The sequence below is a fragment of the Pelodiscus sinensis genome, chromosome 2 (assembly GCF_049634645.1).
Source record: "Pelodiscus sinensis isolate JC-2024 chromosome 2, ASM4963464v1, whole genome shotgun sequence".
Lineage (NCBI taxonomy): Eukaryota > Metazoa > Chordata > Testudines > Trionychidae > Pelodiscus > Pelodiscus sinensis.
Window position 1 is genome coordinate 170,672,754 of NC_134712.1, and position 20,695 is coordinate 170,693,448.

A 20,695-nucleotide genomic window follows, 5' to 3' on the forward strand; every position below is an offset into this window, starting at 1 on the left:
TCGACTCCCACCCCTCTGTTCCACCCACTGGATGACAGCACCTCTCTACAGACTTTTCTTTTTAGACCTCTGTTTGGTTATTGTGACGAGGCAGCATCGCCCCGCACCGTGAACCCCACCGAGCAGGCGCTGCTTGGCATCCGGGCAGAAGCAGCCCGGCGCTGTGTGCCGTGCTCGCATGCCGCGCCGGGGCTGATGTAGCCGGCTGATGCGCCGGCGGCGAGCCCGAAGCGCGGCGGCAGGAGCAGGGCTGACACGGGGACGTTCCCCCGCCCTGAGAGCCCCGCGCGGCTGGAAGGACTCCGGCTGCGGCCAGTGGCTGCACCCCCCCCACGCCAGGTCTGCTTCCCGCCCCCCTTCCTCTGTCTCCCCCATTCTCCCCTCCAGCCCCACAGCCCCCAATCTCCCCCCAGCTCTGCTTCCCGCCACCTCTTCCTGCCGGGCAGCCTTGCAGCCCCTGCCCCCCCTCCCCTGCCAGCTAGCCCTGCCCCCGCCCAGGCCAATGACATCAGGGGGGACGTAAGTGGTGGGACGCTTGAAAACGCTGCTGCCATGGCAAAAAGGGGGGGGTGAGGACAAGGGGCCGGGTGGAAGCCCTGAGAGTGGCACCACAAGTCGGGACCTAAGGGCCTGGGGAGGGCCCCAACTGGCAGGAGGGACTGACCCCCTGCTTGCGGGGTAGAGCAGCGCCGACAGCCTGTTGGCCAAAGGCAAGGTGAGCCTCCCGCCGACAGAGGGCCGGGGGCGGGGAAAGGAAGCAGCCCAGGGCAGAGCCCCTTAGGGCTGGTGGGCTGACGCGTTACGGCAGGACGCCCCGTCAGCCGGACCGGAGCTAGACTGTTCAGTGTCCTTAGGGCCCTGGGCTGGGGCCCGTGAGTGAGGGTGGGCCCGGGCCCCCCTTTCCCCTGCCCCACAGTCGTGGGGAGAAGTCGAGGCTGAAAAAACACCCCAACGACCCGTAGTAAGGGCGCGGGTGGCAGTAAGACTACCCCCCCCCAAAGTGGGGAGGGGCGGTCGGTACCGTCGGGCGAGACTGGTACAGTTATAATCTGTGCTGTCTGGAAACATAGATCACCCTTTGAATTTGCACAAAGTCACACCAACAGATGGAGATAAGTAATACGAAGGTTTTAATACACAAACTTGATGCATGTTTCAGAGTATGATTTCCAGTCAAGAATATCAAAAGATCCACCAGTATATAGCTCCTGACCCGAGGGTTAAAAATACAGTATTAAAGCTTGATCTGCTTTGCAAATTACAAAAGTTACAACCATAGCCATACACGGGCAGAAGTTTCCAACTCTACTGTACCAGGATTAATATTTCACAGTGGAAAGCTGGCAGGAGTAAAATGAATTAGCACCTCTGAGTAGCTCTATTAAGGAGGCAGCTGTGCTGAAATCCTGGATCCAGTGACATTAATGGGTGTTCTTCTAATGACTTCAAGCAAGTTGAGACTGCAGCCCTGCAGTATTTTGGGAGGGAAGGGGAAAGAAAAACAAATAGCTTCTTCATTCTCAGCAGAGATTGATGCTGGATTCCTCAGCTGGGTGCAAAGCATTACAGACACGCATGTGGAACTTCTGCTGAATACAGCCTTATCAGTGATATCGTGCCCAGTCATGCCTTGGTTTCAGGGGAGAATGAGGCAGCCTCTTTACCTCCACTAGCAGGGCACAGTATGGCCCTACCATTCCTTTGAATGCTAGGAAAGGAACTATTGGCATCCTACACTCCCAGTATGTAATTAATGAGGAAACTGTAACAAAACAAACAAAGCTAAGCTATGATGTTTGGAGGTCAGGGTCCAAACAGAACCAGTCTGGCCTTACAGTTTATTTTCATAGGGTATGTCTACACTACCCCGCTAGTTCGAAACGAGGTGTACCGGTAGTTCGGAATAGGCACCCTAGTCCGAACTACCTAGTTCGAGCCCCGTGTAGCCGCGCTGCACGGGGTTCGAAGCAGCGGGGATTTAAAAATGGCGGCTCCCCGCTTATGCTAATGAAGCCCGGGAAATTCAAATCCCGGGCTTCATTAGCAAGTGCGGTATGCATACATTACCCTCCTAGTTCGAACTAGGAGGGTAGTGTAGACATACCCATAGATACTATGGGCCACTTCTTCATTTGGTATAAACAGATCAGACATGTCTCTTTACCTTTCATTCACTGTGATAGTTCAGAACAAGAAACCTAGTGAAAAATCATCAGGAGATACACAGTACTCCTCATGAGCAGTTTGTGTTGCGTTCTGTTTAATCTGTGTTTATTTTTAAGTAAATTGCATTGATGGAAATGTAAAAAAATGTTTAAAAAACATTTAATACTAGAAGCTGGGCAAATAACATGTTCAGTGGACTTAGCCCTACTCCTGTCCCCACTATGGAATGTGCCAAAACAGATTATTTCCTCACATTTAATTGATATTTGATATTTATTAATAAATATAATTTCCTGTTTTACTCTGTGGACTGATTGCAAACATTCTGAATTTTATCAGTATTGCTACATTGTGATTGATCAGTTAAATCATACAGTATTGTTTCTGTTTCCTGATTGGATGAGCACTTGCACATTTAGGGTATGTCTACACAGCAGTGTTATTTTGGAATAACAGACGTTATTCCAAAATAACATAGTGCACGTCTACATTACAGGAAGTTATTTCGATATAATGTCAAAATAGTGTCGAGCTAGAGGACTTCTTACTCCTGTAACCCTCGTTTTATGAGGAGTAAGGGAAGGCAGATGAAGAGTGCTCTAACTCGGACTTCCTGCTGTGCAGACAGCACCAAATGCCACAATAAGCTATTTCGACTTAAGCTATGTAATTGACATAGCCGGGCTGTGTAGCTTTAGCTTTAGCTTTAGCCCTGCTGTGTAGACATGCCCTTATTGTTTGGTTGCCACATATACTTTCACGTGTCACTTTGAAATATGCTTTCCATAAGTGTTTTTACCTGTAAAACTTAATCACTTGAATGTTCACAGAAAAAGTAAACACAAAATGCTCATGAAGTGACCAAGGCAAATCTAAATTTTTCAGACAAACATTCATGGAAAACTTTTGGAATTATTGACCTAGCTTTGTTAGTGTAGCATTTTGCATATGATTATGCTGTGTTAGAGCTGCTTACCACCATAATTATATTATATAACTAAAGACTGCTACACCCCTTTATTCAGAGTGAATTCAGACACAGTGAAGCTTCCATCGAAGAGAAGTAGATTAAAGTCCTGGTTTTTTCCCCCTGGCATTATGAAGTGCGATTTCAATTCAAGATAGAGAAGTTTCAATTATATTGAAGTAGCTCTGTGGGGGAAATAAATAATTACTTCATTATAAGTTCACATCAAATACCAATTGAAGACTCACATTGATCAGGCCCTACTGGAAGCTTCCATGGCAAGGGAAGTGTAAATCCCCTAGGATTGAAAGAGCTGTACAGCATAAATTATGATGTCTGGTGGAATCACAGCTCATTGAGTCTCCACTGGGAAGATTTCAGCAGTCAATGAAACTTCACAAACCTACAAGTTCATGAAGATAGATGAAACTGGTGAGCTGCCAGCATTTATCATTTAACATTTTGTACACTATTCTTTGTCTTTGAGTTCTATACATTCTGATTAACTAAATGAGTTATTTAAAAAATGGGATACAACATTATTTTAAGTACTAAGCCGCATCAAAATTACATTGCATTTATTTGTGTGCACTTTTAGGTTTTGTTTATTAAATAATATTTCTAAGAACCAATGAAACAAAAATAAAGATTTAAAACATGGTAAAAGGGCTAAAGAAGTTTTTTCATTGTTCTTTCCCTGTTACTGCCAAATATAACAATCTGTACAGGATATTTAGTTTATAAAATAAGAGGTCAATTTTTTTTGATGAGAGCTGTTGGATGTTGAACATTTTTAAGAATCTGGCCCTTGATTCTTTGGTTCTGTTCCAAAAACAAATCTCTCCTTATTGGCAGTTGGCCAATCCAGTTTTGGAAGTCATTTTATACAGTGATTCAATGAAGCATGAAAGCCAATCCCTAGCTCTCTCTGCTTCATTAAGCACTGTCACCAATCACTAGGTAGCTTTGAGGTATGCATGAAATATTCTTAGATAAATCCTCCATTTCCAGAGAAATGTGTTTCCTGTACAACTGTAAATCTAGGTTCTGTATTGAAGATAAACCAGTCTGGCAATATAATGGCCCTAGTAAAATTTTCTTGGCAACAACAAGTTTATGCAATGGCAAAGTCATCCAATGTTTTTGTGCTACTAAATTATATTAAAAACACCTGTTTTATTTGTACAATGACTCAAATGGCTTACAGATTAGGATCCTACAAATAATACATAAACTTTATAGCAAAAAATATACATAAAATAATTCATCCTTCTATAGTTTACATAAAAGATGTATATTTCTCTGTATGTGTATATATATATATGCTGTATTTATATTTGGTGTACAGATGTGTATCTACACACACAGTATACATTTATATATAAATAAATGTATATGTCTATGTATATATAAATAAATGTATATATGTGCCTGTGTGTGTGTATATATATATATATATATATATATATATATAGACACAAACATATATATACACACACACATATATATACACATACACACACACACTGAGCATGTCTGTACTTTGCAGAATCTGCGTACAAACAGTGCAGTCCTTCATTGGCCGTGAGCTTCAAAGGTATCAAAGATACCAACATTAAAGTCCTTGGAAATAGAACTAATGTCACCGTTGTGGACAGAGAACTGGCTTGATGCATCTTCCTTTGTGATGAACTAGGTTTGCTGGACAGTGGCAACCTGCAACACATGGCTTATTGCATGGACCAATCTCATTCCAGTTGTCACATGTTTTGACACATCCCGGGCCACAGGTGTCATACACTGCACCATGTTTACACTGGGTTGCTGAAAGGCAGTTAGAAAAACACAACAAAATGTGATTGATGTGGCTAGGATGAAAGCAAAGATCACATGGCTAGGATGAAAGCAAAGTTATTTCAATTGCATTTTTTAAAAACAGTGTAATTCTTCCTCTCTAAAAACATATCAGTCTATGTATATTCTATTACAGACATTTAATGGAACTATTATAACATCAGATACAATTTTATAAAAAAAGTGGTTTTATATAGAGAGTCTGCTATATTATCTTAAACATGAGCTTGATTCAAAATCAAGTATCAAAATAATTCTGTTCTTTGGAGAATTCTAATCCCAATGTTAACTTCAGAGCTGTCTTTATCGATATACTCTGCAGAGACTAAATTCTGGATCCAGAATATCTCCAAACCTAGGGAAAGTTCACATTAAGGGATCACTGAGGCCAATGAATCTTAAATTTAGTGAGATTAGTATGTGCTCCATGTGGTTGATACTCCTATATGAATGACTGTATACATTCTAGAATAGAACTTTCAACTCCTAATATTGTATATTCTATTTCAATATGGAGACTAATATATGGCTCAATAACACATTCTTTGAGGGGATAAACAAGCATGTGGACAAGTGGGATCCAGTGGATATAGTGTAGTTAGATTTTCAGAAAGCCTTTGACAAGGTCCCTTGATAAAGGCTCTTAAGTAAAGTAACCTGCCATGGGATAAGAGGGAAGGTCCTTTCGTGGATTAGTAATTGGTTAAAGGACAGGAAACAAGGGGTAGGTATAAATGGTCAATTTTCAGAATGGAGAGAGGAAAATAGTGGTGACCCCCTACTGGTCTGTCCTGGGACCAATCCTATTTAACATATGCATAAATGATCTGGAAAAGGGGTAAACATTTAAATGGCAAAATTTGCAAATAATTCAAAATTACATAACAGAGCTAAGTCCCAGGCAGACTTCAAAGAGCTACAAAAAGATCTCTCAAACCTGGGTGACTGAGCAATAAAGTGGCAGATAAAATTTAATGTTGTAAATGCAAAATAATGCACATTGGAAAACACAATCCCAACTATACATATACAATGCTGAGGCCTAAATTAACTCTTACCACTCAGGAAAGAGACCTTGGAGTCACTGTGGCTAGTTCTCTGAAAATATTCACTCAATGTGCAGCAACAGTCAAAAAGCAAACAGAATGTTGGGGATCATTAAGAAAGGGATAAATAATAAGACAAAAAATATCATATTGCCTCTATATTAATCCATGGAATGCCATATCTTGAATCCTCCATGCAGATGTGTTCTCCTCATCTCAAAAAAGATATGGTGGAATTGGAAAAGGTTCAGAAAAGGGCAACAGAAATGATTAGGGGTATGGAATTGCTTCCATACTAGGGATGTAAAATCCCATTGAATTAATTGACCAGACGCTCCCAGCCAAATGCGGGACTGCCAGCTCCCAGCCTGCATGGGGCTGGAAGCAGCAATCTCATGTAGGGCCCCACTGGGGCTGGAGCAGCCCCTCTGCCTGTGGCATGCTTTGGCTTCCTGGGTATCAGGTAACTGGTCAACTGGTTACGCATTCACATCCCCATTCCATACAAGGAAAAATTAAGACATACAGACTTTTCAGCTTGGAAAAGGGATGACTAAGCCCTGGTCTACACTAGGGAATTATTTCAAAATAACCCCTCTTATCATATATATAGTAGCCCAGTGTCTGGGAGTCTGTAACACTGATGTACACGGCCACGCCCCATGGCCGTGTACGTCAGCGCCCCACCCCCTTTCCCCTCCCTCCATGGTGGCTCGGCCGAGCGCTGTGCTGCTCAGCTGGGCCCTGGCGGGGGAGCAAGCAGTGGCAAGCAGCCATTTGGGGTCTGCGCTCCCCATGCATGGAGAGCGCGGACCCCAAACGACCACTTGCCGCCACTTGCTCCCCCACCGGGGCCCAGCTGAGCAGTGCAGCGCCGGCGCCACTCAGCTGTGCCCCGGCTAGGGTTGCCAGGTAGACCCCACTAAAAAAAACAGACATGCTTGTCGGGGGTGGGGGGCAACCGCCAGGAGGGGGCCGGGGCTGGCCAGAAGGGGGGCTGGAAGCAGAGCTGGCAGGGGGGGCCCAGGGGCCACAAGGCTGGCCGGCAGGAAGAGGTGGCGGGAAGCAGAGCTGGGGGGAGATTGGGGGCTGTGGGGCTGGAGGGGAGGATGGGGGAGACAGAGGAAGGGAGGCAGGAAGCAGACCTGGCGTGGGGGGGGGTGCAGCTACTGGCCGCAGCCGGAGTCCTTCCAGCCGCGCCCCCAGAAAGCGCTCTCTTTACTTGCCAGCAGAAGCCTGGCAGGGGCGGGGGCGGGGCTGGGAGCCACTCCCCGGGCCCAGCTTCTGCTCGCAACCAGAGGCTCCCAGCTGGGAGATGGGACACAATTGGCGCTGGGAGCCTCTGGTCCTGTGCAAAAGCCGGACCGGGCGGGGCGGAGGGGGGAGATGGCTGGGAGTCCCAGTCCCCACCTTGCCCCGCCCCACCCAGCTTTTGCACGCAACCACAGGGCTCCCAAAGCCAATCACACTCCACTCCCAGTCACTCCCCCGCCCCCGGCAGGCTTCCCTCCGGCGCCCAGCCAGAAATTCACAAAATACCAGACATTGCACAGGTCCGGTATTTTCTGAACTTTTCTACTGGACAGATGGTGCAAATACCAGACTGTCCAGTAGAAAACAGGACACCTGGCAACCCTAGCCCTGGCGGGAATGCCACTCAGCTGGGCCCTGGGCTTGCTCCCCCGCCGCGGCCCAGCTGAGTGGCACTGGCACTGGCGCTGCGCCGCCCAGTTGAGCTCCGCTGGGAGGGGAAGGGGGGTGGGGCGGTGGCGTACATGGCCAGGGGGTGAGGCTGGGGCCGTGTACATCACTGCCCCTCCCATCCTCTTCCCGCTGTGGTGCTCAGTGGTGCGCCCCTCAGCCGGGCCGCCGTGGGAGAGGGGAAGGGGAGGATGGTGACGTAGACAGCCCCATCCCCTGGCCATGTACGTCACTGCCCCGCCCCTCCTGCCCCGCAGCGGGCTGGCTGAGTGCACAACACTCAGCCAAGCCACTATGGAGGGAGGGAAAGGGGGCAGGGCGGTGATGTACACGGCCAGGTGGCGGGGCCATGTATGTCACCACCCTTCCTTTCCCTCCCCCTCTGGGGCCCGGCTGAGGGGCGCAGCACTCAGCCCAGCCGCCATGGTGGGAAGGGAAGGGGGCAGGGTGGTGACATACACAGCCAGGGGGCAGAGCCGTGTACGTCACCGCGCCCCCCTTTGCCTCCCGCTGTGGCGCTCAACTGAGTGCTGCACCCCACAGTCGGGCCACCGGGGGAGCCAGCAGCGCAAGGGGCTGTTTGGGCTCTCCCGCAGTGGGAGGGGAAGGGGGTGGGGCGGTGACGTACACAGCCCCGTCCCCAGCCGTGTACATCACCGCCCTGCCCCCCTCCCTTGCGGCAGCCCAGCTGAGCAGGCAGCACTCAGCCAAGCACCACTGCGGGAAGGAAGGGGAAGGGGAGAGACGGAGGGGAAAGAGAGGCAGGAGGAGGAGGAGGAGAAGAGAAAGGGAGAGTGAAAGGCAGGAGGGGGAGAAGAGAAAGAAAGACGGAGAGAGAGGCAGGAGGCGGAGGAGAGCTGGGGACCGGGAGGCAGTAGGAGGAGAGAGAGAGAGAGAGACGGGGCAAGAGAGCTCAGGAGAGAAGACCTGAAAATCCCGTCTTATGACGGGCTAATTGGCTAGTTTTGAAATAATAAACAGAGCATCCACACTACCAATCCTGTTATTTCAAAATAACGCACTGGTTATTTCGGGAGTTATTTCAAATTTAGTTATTTCAAAATAATTTCCTAGTGTTCACATACCCTACGGGGGGATAAGATTGATGTCTATAAAATTATGACTGGTGGAGAGAAAGTAGATAAGGAAGTGCTGTTTACTCCTTCTCATAACATAAGAACTAGGAGTCAGTAAATGAAATAAATAGGTAGCAAATTTAAAACAAAAAAATAGGAAGTACTTCTTCACACAGCACACAGTCAACCTGTGGAACTCCTTGCCAGAGAATATTGTGAAGGCCAAGACTTTAACACGGTTCAAAACAATTCTTTGATAAATCCATGGATGATTGGTCCATCAATGGCTATTAGCCATGATGGGCAGCAAGGGTGTCTCTAGCTGCTGTTTGCTAAAAGCTGGGAACAAGTTACAGGGAATTGATCACTTGATGGTTACTTGTTCTGTTCATTCTCTCTGGGACAACTGGCACTGTCAGAAGCCCAGATACTGGGCTAGACAAACCTTTGGTCTGACCCAGTATGGCCATTCTTACATTATTAAAAAAAGAAAGCACAATCAAGTGGTTTACAAATGGCAATAGACTCACAAGAAGTCAGAATCGTATCTTGCTATTTACAGTTAAGTGGCTATACTAAAAGGTTGATTTTCTCTTGAGAGGCATTACAGGTCCACACTTGTTAAAGAATCCAAGTGACACAAATTGCGTTAGAGACAGAACGGGGCTAATTTTTTCCATGGATGGGGCTTAGAATGCCACTTTAGCATTTCTAGAATTCACAAAGAGAGAGGAAGCAGAGATACTGTTGTTGTTACACTACAAAATCTTGTAGTACTGTAATGCTAAGGTTAGGAATCAAAACCAAAGGCCAGCTCTACCCTAACAAGCTAGGTTGACCCAGCTACATTGCTCAGGGGGTCAACAATTCTGACCTAACCTCAGAGGTGTAGTTGGACAGTTATATTTGGGGGAGGGGCAGGCAAAGCATGGGAGTGCTCATGAACGTTGTAGCTAGTTCCCTAGGCTCATTGTTCTCCCGCACTTAGAATGGTACCATGGCTGCCACTACCAAGGGTGGGAGGCTTGGGCCAAGTTAACAGGGGACCCCCCACAGCTGTTATTGAAATGCTGGGAGGTGGGCAGACACAAGTAAACAGGAGACAGATTCATATAACCAGGGCAACCTTGTAAAATTGCAATATTAATGGATATTTTGTACTGTAATTATCCTAATTTTTAAAAGAAAAAGCAACATTTTCAAAAAGGAAAAAAGGAAATTCAGAGAGGGGAAAAGAAAGATATATAAACTACATTATGCACATCATACTTCCACTAGTTGAGAACTTGAAAGTGGAAGACAGTATGGGGGACAGTGATAATGAAATAATAGAGTTCGTGATCTTAAGGAAAGGTAGAAGGGAGACCAGCACAATTGAGGTAATGGATTTCAGGAAGGCAGATTTTGATAAGCTCAGAGAACTTGTAGGTAAGGTCCCATGGGAAGCAAGACTGAAGGGAAAAACAACTGAGGAGAGTTGGAAGTATTTCAAAGGGACGTTGTTAAGGGCCCAAAAGCAAACAATTCCGCTGTGTAGGAAAGATAGAAAATATGGCAAAAGACCAGCTTGGCTTAACAAGGAGATCTTGCATGATCTCAAAATAAAAAAGGAGTCCTATAAAAAATGGAAACTAGGACAAATAACAAAGGATGAATATAGGCAAGCAACACGGGAATGCAGGGGCAAGATTAGAAAGGCAAAGGCACAAAATGAGATCAAACTAGCTACAGGCATAAAGGGAAACAAGAAGACCTTTTATAAATACATTAAAAGGAAGAGGAAGACCAAGGACAGGGTAGGCCCACTGCTCAGTGAGGAGGGAGAAGCAGTAACAGGAAACTTGGAAATGGCGGAGATGCTCAATGACTTCTTTGTTTCGGTCTTCACTGAGAAGTCTGGAGGTGTGCCTAACGTAGTGAATACAAGCAGAGAGAGGGTAAGTTTAGAAGATAGGATACACAAAGAACAAGTTAAAAATCACTTAGGAAAGTTAGATGTCAGCAAGTCACCAGGTCCTGATGAAATGCATCCCAGGATACTCAAGGAGCTGATAGAGGAGGTATCTGAGCCTTTAGCTATGATCTTTGAAAAATCATGGAAGACAGGGGAGATTCCAGAACACTGGAAAATGGCAAATATTGTGCCCATCTATAAAAAGGGGAATAAGAACAACCAAGGAAACTACAGACCGGTCAGTTTAACGTCTGTCCCAGGGAAGATAATGGAGCAGGTAATTAAGGAAATCATATGCAAACACTTGAAAGGTAATAAAGTGACAGGGAATAGCCAGCATGGGTTTGTGAAGAACAAGTCATGCCAAACTAATCTGATAGCTTTCTTTGATAGGATAACGAGCCTTGTGGATAAGGGAGAAGCGGTGGATGTCCTATACCTAGACTTTAGTAAGGCATTTGATATGGTCTCGCATGATATTCTTATTGATAAACTAGGCAAATATAACTTAGATAGGGCCACGATAAGGTGTGTGCATAATTGGCTAGATAACCGTAGTCAGAGAGTTGTTGTTAACGGTGCTAAATCCTGCTGGGAAGGGATAACAAGTGGAGTTCCGCAAGGGTCTGTTTTGGGACCCGTACTGTTCAATATCTTCATCAATGATGTAGATATTGGGATAGAGAGTACGCTTATTAAGTTTGCAGATGATACCAAACTGGGTGGGGTTGCAACTTCTTTGGAGGATAGGGACATAATTCAAAATGACCTTAGCAAGTTAGAGAAATGGTCAGAGGTAAACAGGATGAGGTTTAATAAAGAGAAATGCAAAGTGCTCCACTTAGGAAGGAACAATCAGTTCCATACATACAAGATGGGAAGCGACTGTCTAGAAAGGAGCATAGCGGAAAGGGATCTAGGGGTCATAGTGGACCACAAGTTGAATATGAGTCAACAGTGTGATGCTGTTGCAAAAAAAGCAAATATGATTCTAGGTTGTATCAACGGGTATGTTGTAAGCAAAACTCGTGAAGTCATTCTGCCGCTCTACTATGCACTAGTTAGGCCTCAGCTGGAGTACTGTGTCCAGTTCTAGGCGCCACATTTCAAGAAAGATGTGGAGAAATTGGAAAGGGTACAGAGAAGAGCGACAAGAATGATGAAAGGTCTAGAGAACATGACCTATGAAGCCAGGCTTCATGAACTGGGCTTGTTTAGTTTGGAAAAAAGAAGATTAAGGGGGGACATGATAGCGGTTTTCCAATATCTAAAAGGGTGTCACAAGGAGGAAGGAGAAAATTTGTTCCTCTTGGTTTCTGAGGACAGGACAAGGAGTAATGGGCTTAAAGTGCAGCAGGGGAGGTTTAGATTGGACATTAGGAAAAAATTCCTAACTGTCAGGGTGGTCAAATATTGGAATAAATTGCCAAGGGAGGTGGTGGAATCTCCCTCTCTGGAGATATTTAAGAACAGGTTAGATAGACATCTGTCAGGGATGGTGTAGACGGAGCTTGGTCCTGCCTTGAGGGCAGGGGGCTGGACTCGATGACCTCTCGAGGTCCCTTCCAGTCCTATGATTCTATGATTCTATGATACCTTTAGTTACACTATTGGTACTTCACTTGCAGAATCTAATCTCCACAAGAATTGAGAGTGAAATATGCAGCACTCAAAAGCCCCTCAGCAACAGTGTATTAACTGGTTTATAGAATGTAGGCCAAGAGTGATAGTGATTCTGTATGTTCAGCCTGAGAGACTCTGCAGGTGTCTGTCTCTGCTGAGTATCTGCCCTCTGAAAATCAGGCTCCCTTTAGTGTGTCAGGTTGAACACCCCAAACCTGAAAGACCAAAAACTGTTCCTTTGGAAATCTAGACCTGAGAGTGCACTCTATGATCTTCAGGTTTTCAGTCATAACGATTTCATCCTATAATGTTGTACTTGGCTGAAGGTCAGGCATTTGGTCCAGCTGAGCTCTGCCTGGCACAGTACCCAAGGTGTAGGAGGAGAAATGGCTCCAACCATCTTTTCACTACCCCAGCCTGGGGCCATTTCTGTCCCAGAGTAATTCAGAACAGATGAAAGGAGGCTCCTCTGGCACCAGTAGTTCCCTAGCACTATGGTGACTTTTCACTTTATCTATGCTATAGCACAGACGACTGTGAGAAACCCTTCCCAAGAAGCTGAAAGTTACCTAAGAAGCCTGCAAAGCTGAAGTGGCTGGGACCCAGAGTAGTGGGGTAGACCTAGGGTTGCCAGGTGTCCAGTTTTGAACCAGACAGTCCAGTATTTGAGATTTCTGTTCAGGAAACAAATTCAGAAAATATAAATGAGAAAATATAATGTCCGGTATTTTCTAAATAAGATGTAATGTAGATTGTGATGTAAGGTCAAGTGTGTCCGGTATTTTTGTTGAAACCATCTGGCAACTCTAGGTAGACCTGGATACCTTGCCCACTGCCCTTTTCTCCCCCTCCAGGGCACTAGAAAAGCCCTGACCCTCCACATCAAAGAAAAGCATGGAACCCATTACAATAGCATTGGCCATTTGTCACAAACTACCAATGTGATGAAGAATACAGCATTTTCCACCATTACCACTTCACTAGCATTTTTACACTCTTCTGAAACAGATGTTTGGTACTGTTGCTTACAATCTGCCCCTGACTTTCGGCTTTTAAGAACTAGCGCCTAACTGCCCATATCTAGTTTTGTATCAGTAGGGATTTACTGCTTCTAGTTAATCACTGTGCAGTGAAGGTCACTTGTTCCACGTTGCATATGTCAGCTACAAATTTTTGAACCATTTTGTCTTTTGCTGATCTCTGACAAATCTTATTAAGATAATAAGGGTCCCAAACAGCTGCCTTTCTCAGGTCAGCCTCGAGCTGCTTTTCTTCATTCTCAAGACTACAAAACTTTGGAGTCTGGATTTTTCCAAATCATAACTAAGTGCTGCTTTTTTCTGTTATTGTTGTCCAGCCTTTCCTTTCCTGATGCTTCTTAGGGCATCCAGTCAGAATATCATACATGCTACTTGCTGCTTACCATTTGGGCACATCATTTCAGGAGCATTCCTGCCAGTGGAAAGGAGGGAACCTAAACAAGCCTTTTAATTATACAGTTTTGCTTGTATTTTTAACTGCTCCAACTTCTACCAGATGTTCATGAAAAAGATAAAAGAGCTCTCCTCTCTCATGCACAGAGGAAACTGTTCAGAGGAAGGTAGGAAAAATTCTGCCAGGGACAAATTCTGCAGCAGAGAGGGAACGAGGAGGGCAAAACCGCTGGTTGAAACCAGCACATAGGTAGAAATGATGACACCTGGAATCACCCTCGAACAGCAGCTCTCAGCACACAGGAATCAAAGGAGAAGATCACTTAGCTGACAAGAGCTCAGGGAAGCAAGCCAATCTCTGGATTAAGTGGTTTTCTCAATTTTAGTACCTGCACCTCCCTCCTTATCATTGCCTGAAACATGTCTTCTCTTTTCTTTAGTATTGCTACAGCCAGATCCTTCAAGGGGAATTACTTCCTCTTTATCCAGACTGAATCTTCTACAGGTGCCTTCAGAGCTCCAGAGGCTAAAGGTTAATACTACATTGCAAAAACACCACAGTGCCTCAGTCACCCTGACTAGAGATGCTTCTTTTCCATCCTCAGCTCTATAAACATCTCCTCTCTGTCTTCATCAGACTATTGCTCATCTCTTCATTCCCATTCTGTTGCTCCCCTCATCAACCCCCTCACTTCTCTTCCTATCCTCTTCAGCCTCTTCCATTATTTCTCCTCTTGTCTCATCAGCTACTTTCTTTTTCCTTCATATGCTTTCTTGTCCCACAGGTGTATCCTCAAAGCTTCTGCCTCTCAATTCATCTCTTTCTCACAGAGCCCTTCCAAAACGTCTCAGTTTCCACACTGGTCTCACTGATCCCATCATACCATAACCCATTTTTAATCTTTATCCTTTTCTAACAAATCTCCCATTCACTAATGACTTTTCCACACCCTTTTCTTTAGAGTCATCTTATATCACCAGTGTACTGTATGCCTTAAACAGCAGTGAGCATGTGCTACTCATTTAGGAAATGAGTAGCTAGAGGATCCACTTTCTCATAAGAAGGGAAAAAGGTGTGTAGAAAACAGGACATATATTTAGTCTCCTGTGCATCCCATTTGGCTGACAGTCTAGACAGCATAAGTATTCTAAAAAATATTATTTATCCCTGACCTAGGCATACAGTCCTCTGGGTATAAGAATTGGCAAGCACATGAGACCTGTGTTTTATAACACACAAAAGAATAATTAAAACCTGACTTTGTTAATAACCACACCCCATTCCCATTATAACACAAACCTTCCAAATATCCTGCTAGCTATGAGATGTCAAAGAGGAAATGAAAGTCACAGATTACTAAATTTTGTTACAGATATATTGTTTCTTAACTAGAAATGTTGATCACTTTTTAGGACAACATAATTGTAATGGTACGGTTGAGCAAAAGGCAGTTAAAGCTTAAAACCTTGTTACTGGTTATTGTTATCATAAGAAGCAGCACTTTGGTTTTTTATGAGTTTCCTACAGAATCCCTACAATTTTGCAGTATAAAATGTGCCACCCTGACACCAACGAGATATTCACCGTGTATGCAGAATTAAGTGTCAGATGGTCAGACCCAGAGTATCTGCTGGCCCATGGAGATCTGTAAATGGGGGCAAGATACATCTTTTACAGGAACTGTAGAGGATTTGGGCCTCCCTGGGGTCCTTCTGCAAATCTTAGCCAGCCCTGTGATTTTCAAAGCCCAGGGAATTTAGACACACAATTTCCAGTGCAATTAATGAAAGATGCACGTATCAATCACCTTAGCGGCTTTGAAAAAAGCCTCAATCCTGGCCAGTATTTGCTAATAGGTCCAAGAGAGGCCCAGATCCCAGTGGATTTGGGTATTTTAGGCTCTGTCTACACTATAGCCTATGTCGGTATCATGTATGTTGCTTGAAGTGGGAGGGAGGAAGTTACACAGATACATGAGTCCGTGTGCATAGCACTCTGTCAGTGGGGGAGCTTCTGCCATTCACAGAGGAGGGTTTTTTTATGCAGATGCGAGAGCTCTTTTCCATCAGCATAGAGTGCTTTAACGAAGTGCACTGCAGCCCTGCCAGGAGCTGGGTGAGGAGTGGGAAGGGAGCAGAATCCCTGAGCTTGGGCAGATGCTGCCAGGGCAGAAGCCCAGAGCCCAACTCCAGGGCTGCAGCAGCACAGAAGTGAGGGCATGTCATCTTCACCTCTGTGCTGCCTCTGAGTGTGGGTCTGGTCTCCCCACTGAGAGCAACCATGCAATGAAAAGACAACTCCTGTCCCTCCCCAGCCTGGCAGACTACCAGCTATGAGCCCTAGGCAAGGGTGCTCTCAGAAGCACAGGAAGATCAGATTTCACCAGACAGGGCTAATTTCACGGTCTGTAACATGTTTATTTAGCTCTTTATTGATTTCTTTATTTTTTCCCTCCAGCATCATAATGATATAAAAAACTACAATGTTCTTTCCTTCAGACTGTGCATTAAATTGTGGCAAAACAATCACAGTATCCTTACCTGCACAGTGTTGTTCAGGTTTCCACTGGACTTTCACCCCTTCTCTCTGACAGGTTCGGGCATAGGCAAGGAATGACTCACAGTAGCAGTTTTTATGAACTGGACACTCACACATATCTGTTACACAGGACCTGCCAAAACAGCCCAGAAACAAGCAAGCAATAAAAGAGTTGAAAAAACAGCCCTCATGGTTTGGAATTATCTTTTTATAATCATATATAGCTTAATGTTGCAATAACTTGTGCTGGAGAAATAGTGAACATGCTGAAGGCTTTTTACTCCCAAATCCACATTGAGGGTATAATCTCTGAAGTTCTGTTACACTCAGTCTAGTCTATATGCACAGAGCTCCCACTTACATCAATGGGAGAGCTATTGAAAAGTAGAGAGCCCAGAATATTCAAGTCAAGAACTGCCATACAATAATAGGGCAAGGCAAAGACAATACTGTATATTAAGACAAAACTGCATTTGCTATAGAGACTTCATCTGTGCTTTCCTGAAAAATGTTTATAACAAAAATGTTATAAGATTTATAGATTTATAAGAAGCAATGAACACACACACACTTACATTGCTATGAAGAACTCAGGGTTCATGGCAAAATTTTTCAGTTCAATAGTAAATTCATTGAAAAATGTAGTTACAGAGTGACAACAGCTATTAATTGATTTGGCTGAAATTTGGAAAATATTTGTAGCCAAATTAAAATAAAAAAATGCAACCTGTTTTGACACTTTGAAAATGGAATATTTTAATTTTTAATTTTTGAAATGTTTTGTATGAAATAAACTAGATTTGGTTTTCAAGAAATTTAAGTTTAAAAAAAACTAAAAAAAATTACAAATAGAAACCTGAAGAAAAATAATTTTTCATTTCAGTGTGAAAAATTGAAAAATAGCAGTTTTGGCTTGAAAGAATTTTTTTGTTCAGATTTTTCTGTTCAGCCATCTAACCAAAACCAAACCAACCAACAAACTTCCCAAAACAAAATGCCACATCCCACTCCAAGAGCCAATTACTCATTCAGCGCACAATTCAACCATCTTATTTCACTGAATAATCATAAAACATGGTGTTAAGTAAAACAACTAGTGCACGTGTTTGTGTACACAAGTAGCTCACCTAGAACATGTGTCAATTTGGCATGGGCTGCAAATACAAGAACTGGTAAAAGGCAGTTAGCCACTTGGGTATATTTTAAATGATTAAAGCATGCTGGAAATTCTAAGAGACTGATTTTCAGGAGCTCTGAGCAATCATAACGGTCAATTTAGTCAGTGGGATCCGAGGGGTGCTCAGGAATCTGAAAATCAGACCAATTACTCTGCTTGCTATTTAGGACCAAACTGTGCCTGGCCCTTGTGTAAGTGGGCAAGAGAAGGATGATGCAAGGATGGAAGGACATGTGCATAGTGAGCACAGTGCCCCTTTACACTGTCATGGTAGGAGCCATCCCCTGGAGATTGAGAGAGGCATAAACCCTCCAAGAGCAGCCCTAGAGCAGGCCCAAGGCTAAGGCCACAGCTGAGTTCTTTGTGTTCGTATTACTTGTCTGGAATTGAGAACTTCAGTCACTTTGGTAAATGGCTGGCCAGCTGCCTACTTTGACAGATGCTTTTCTAAGAATTGTATTCTCTGAAAAATCCCATTTCCTACCTACTGAAGCAATCCTTTTTAAGGAATCATAATGGATGCACCCACTCCTCCCAAAGTAAGGCTACAATAGAATAGCCAATTTCCTGCTTTCTCCAGAGGTAAAATTACAGCACAGCCAAAAAGCAGCATTGTATCAGCACTCCAGCCTTAAGACTTTGTATTTACATTAGACTGAAGTGCTATTAGATGAATATGATAAAATAAATGCCTAAATGATTCTGTTTTCACTAAGATGAAGTGGTAGAGGTGATTTGGCTGTGTAGGATAAGCATCTAGTCTGACAGCCAATGCACCTTGAGCAGAAAGGAGATAGTGCTATGCTCCAGCACATGCAAATATTCAGCATATTTTCCTGCTAAGGCACATTCACGAGACCTGATTCTGATCTCACACCAGTTTTACACTGATGTCATTCACCCAACTCGATGACACTACTCCTTATTTATATGGGTGCAAACAAAATCAGACTCAAGCCCACTTAGTACCATGCAGTTTTACTCAGGCCAGCATTTTCAATGATGGCATCTAACACCATGTTATAACAACTAAGTCTGAAAATACTGGACATGGACCTGATTTTCTGCAATGATTTTCCAGTCCCCCATGAAGCCAGTAACGGCTGCTAGTGCTCAGCTCCTTTTTAAAATCAGGGCAAAGAGTTATTAATCACTTGACATGAGACAGAGCTGAAAAATATGGTTCCAGATTTGAACTTTTCAATAATTAGGGAGCATTTGCATCTGGGATATAGGTTCAATCGCAACTCTATTAGGTAATGAAGAAGCCAATCAACCCATAATCAGGGGTATTCTGTAACTGCAATGCTTGTAAAGTGCTTTGAGAGTTTTAGAAGCACTTAGTAATGTCTAGTATTGTTATCCTTACAAACATGAACAGGGTTTGTTTCTACATGAGTAACAGTGCTCCTTAAAGGCAATACCCTTCCCTTTAAGCTTGTAGACATTTCAGCAGCTTTCCATTATTTTTGTACTTGACATTTCTATTTGACTGTTCCTATGACAATTCCATAACCTTTAAAAAAATGTTTTGCTGTCACTAATCCATGACATTAGCCAAAAAGTTCCCATGATAAAAATACAGCTCAGGCAATAGTGTACCAAAAAAGATATTTTGTGGAATGATATATGCATATAAAATATAAATGTATGCAAATGTGGATAAATACTGTTTAGATCAATTAGGAAGCATGATCATACTTCAGAGACCACCAATTTTCATTTGCTTCAGCTTTCATTTTTATTGAATTCTATTTGTTCAGCCTCCTGTCAAATTCCATTCATGTTTACTAGAATGTCAGGTATGGAATGGTTGCAATGTACAGTTTGAATACTTCTGAAAGGCTTACAAGAACCATCTGGCACTAAAATGACACTTGGACATAACATTTCCCATTTTAGTATTAGGTTCATCTCCAGTTTTGTTTACATATGATTCACTAAACAAGTTCCCCTTGATGAGTATCGTCCTATCACAGCGCATGCCTGCAAATCTTCAGTGACATCCCAAAGCAATGCTCTGAATGCAGTAGGCAGTGTTACTGAACTTAAGTGATTTCATATTACCCATATCATTTAGGATGTATATGTCTAGAACTGCTAATTTTCTAATGCGCAAAACCCAGACACTACAGTAGGAGGATAGGAAATTCCTGACCCACTTCTTTTCCCTGATACCCCACTCTGCCCCAAGACCCCACCCCTGCCCTACCTGTTTCACAAAGCCTTACCCATTCCTCTCTCTCCATTCCTGTCACACACTGCTCTCGCCCTTCCTTGTCTTCACCTTTGTTCCCCACTGCCACCACCTGGGCTCCCGCCAATCCAGGACTGGGTCAGAAGCTGCAGTTCCTGATGCTGCCATTGGCTGCCCACAAGATGCAGGTCATAGACAGCCCTGGCTGAACAGGAACTGTTGTGGGTTGATGACCCAGCATCTCTCCCCATCCCCTCGTCCCACCCACAATAACCAGACTTTTGGTATTTGGTCAGTACATTTGACCAGAACTGCCCAGGTGCCCTTTGGACCAGACTTTCTAGTTGAAAACTGGACACCTGGCAACCAATATATCTCATTTCACAAGGCAGATGCTTGCTGTGCTAACATTAGGAATGTTAAAATGCATGTAATAAAGTAACCGTACATGCAGGGAAGGGGGGTAGACAGCTCCCCAGGAGCCAGTGTACACCCCATGCTACTGCTTTTGCAGTGCATGCAGGGAGCCAGCTTTTGTACCGGCTCCTGCCAGCTCCCCACCCCTGCTGCTCCTTCTGATACAGAGGCAGCAGCGTGAGGGGCTGACATGAGAAGTGGCTCTCCAGGAGCTAGTGAGTATAGGGCTCCCAGAGTGTACCAGGAGCCTGTGTGTAACTGTGATGGTTAACCAATGAACCCAGACTCATTGGCATGTACACTGTTATACTTTCTCATCCCTAGCTAACATAGGAAATTGCTGTTGCAAAGAGAGTCTGTGATATTCCCTGCAGACCAATTAAGATATCAAGATAGTTTTATTCTCTCCTAGGCATCCTATTATCCTCAATTAACCTTACTTTATCAACTTTTACTATTATGTATAATTATTCATACAATAATTATTAAATTATTGATACCAGACGTGTCAGGAAGGGGAGAGGTAGGCCCATGCTCGCTTATGG

The 20,695-nt window shown here is 44.2% G+C and overlaps 1 protein-coding gene across 7 annotated transcripts in view; it reads right to left on the reverse strand.

Moving 5' to 3' along the window:
- Positions 1-1,113: 1,113 nt before the first annotated feature.
- The window catches only part of BMPER (BMP binding endothelial regulator), a 211,958-nt gene continuing 192,376 nt past the window's right edge, over positions 1,114-20,695 (reverse strand). For 3 of the 7 annotated variants that reach the window (XM_014574030.3, XM_075921757.1, XM_075921756.1), the window contains 2 exons: positions 16,362-16,492; positions 1,114-4,957 (listed from right to left, as the gene is read on the reverse strand). In XM_014574030.3, coding sequence (XP_014429516.2) covers positions 4,776-4,957; positions 16,362-16,492 — 313 coding nt within the window. In that variant the 3' untranslated portion in view covers positions 1,114-4,775. The remainder of the gene's footprint in view (positions 4,958-16,361; positions 16,493-20,695) is intronic. The other 4 variants (XR_012901885.1, XR_012901884.1, XM_075921755.1 and 1 more) reach the window with 4 other exon arrangements.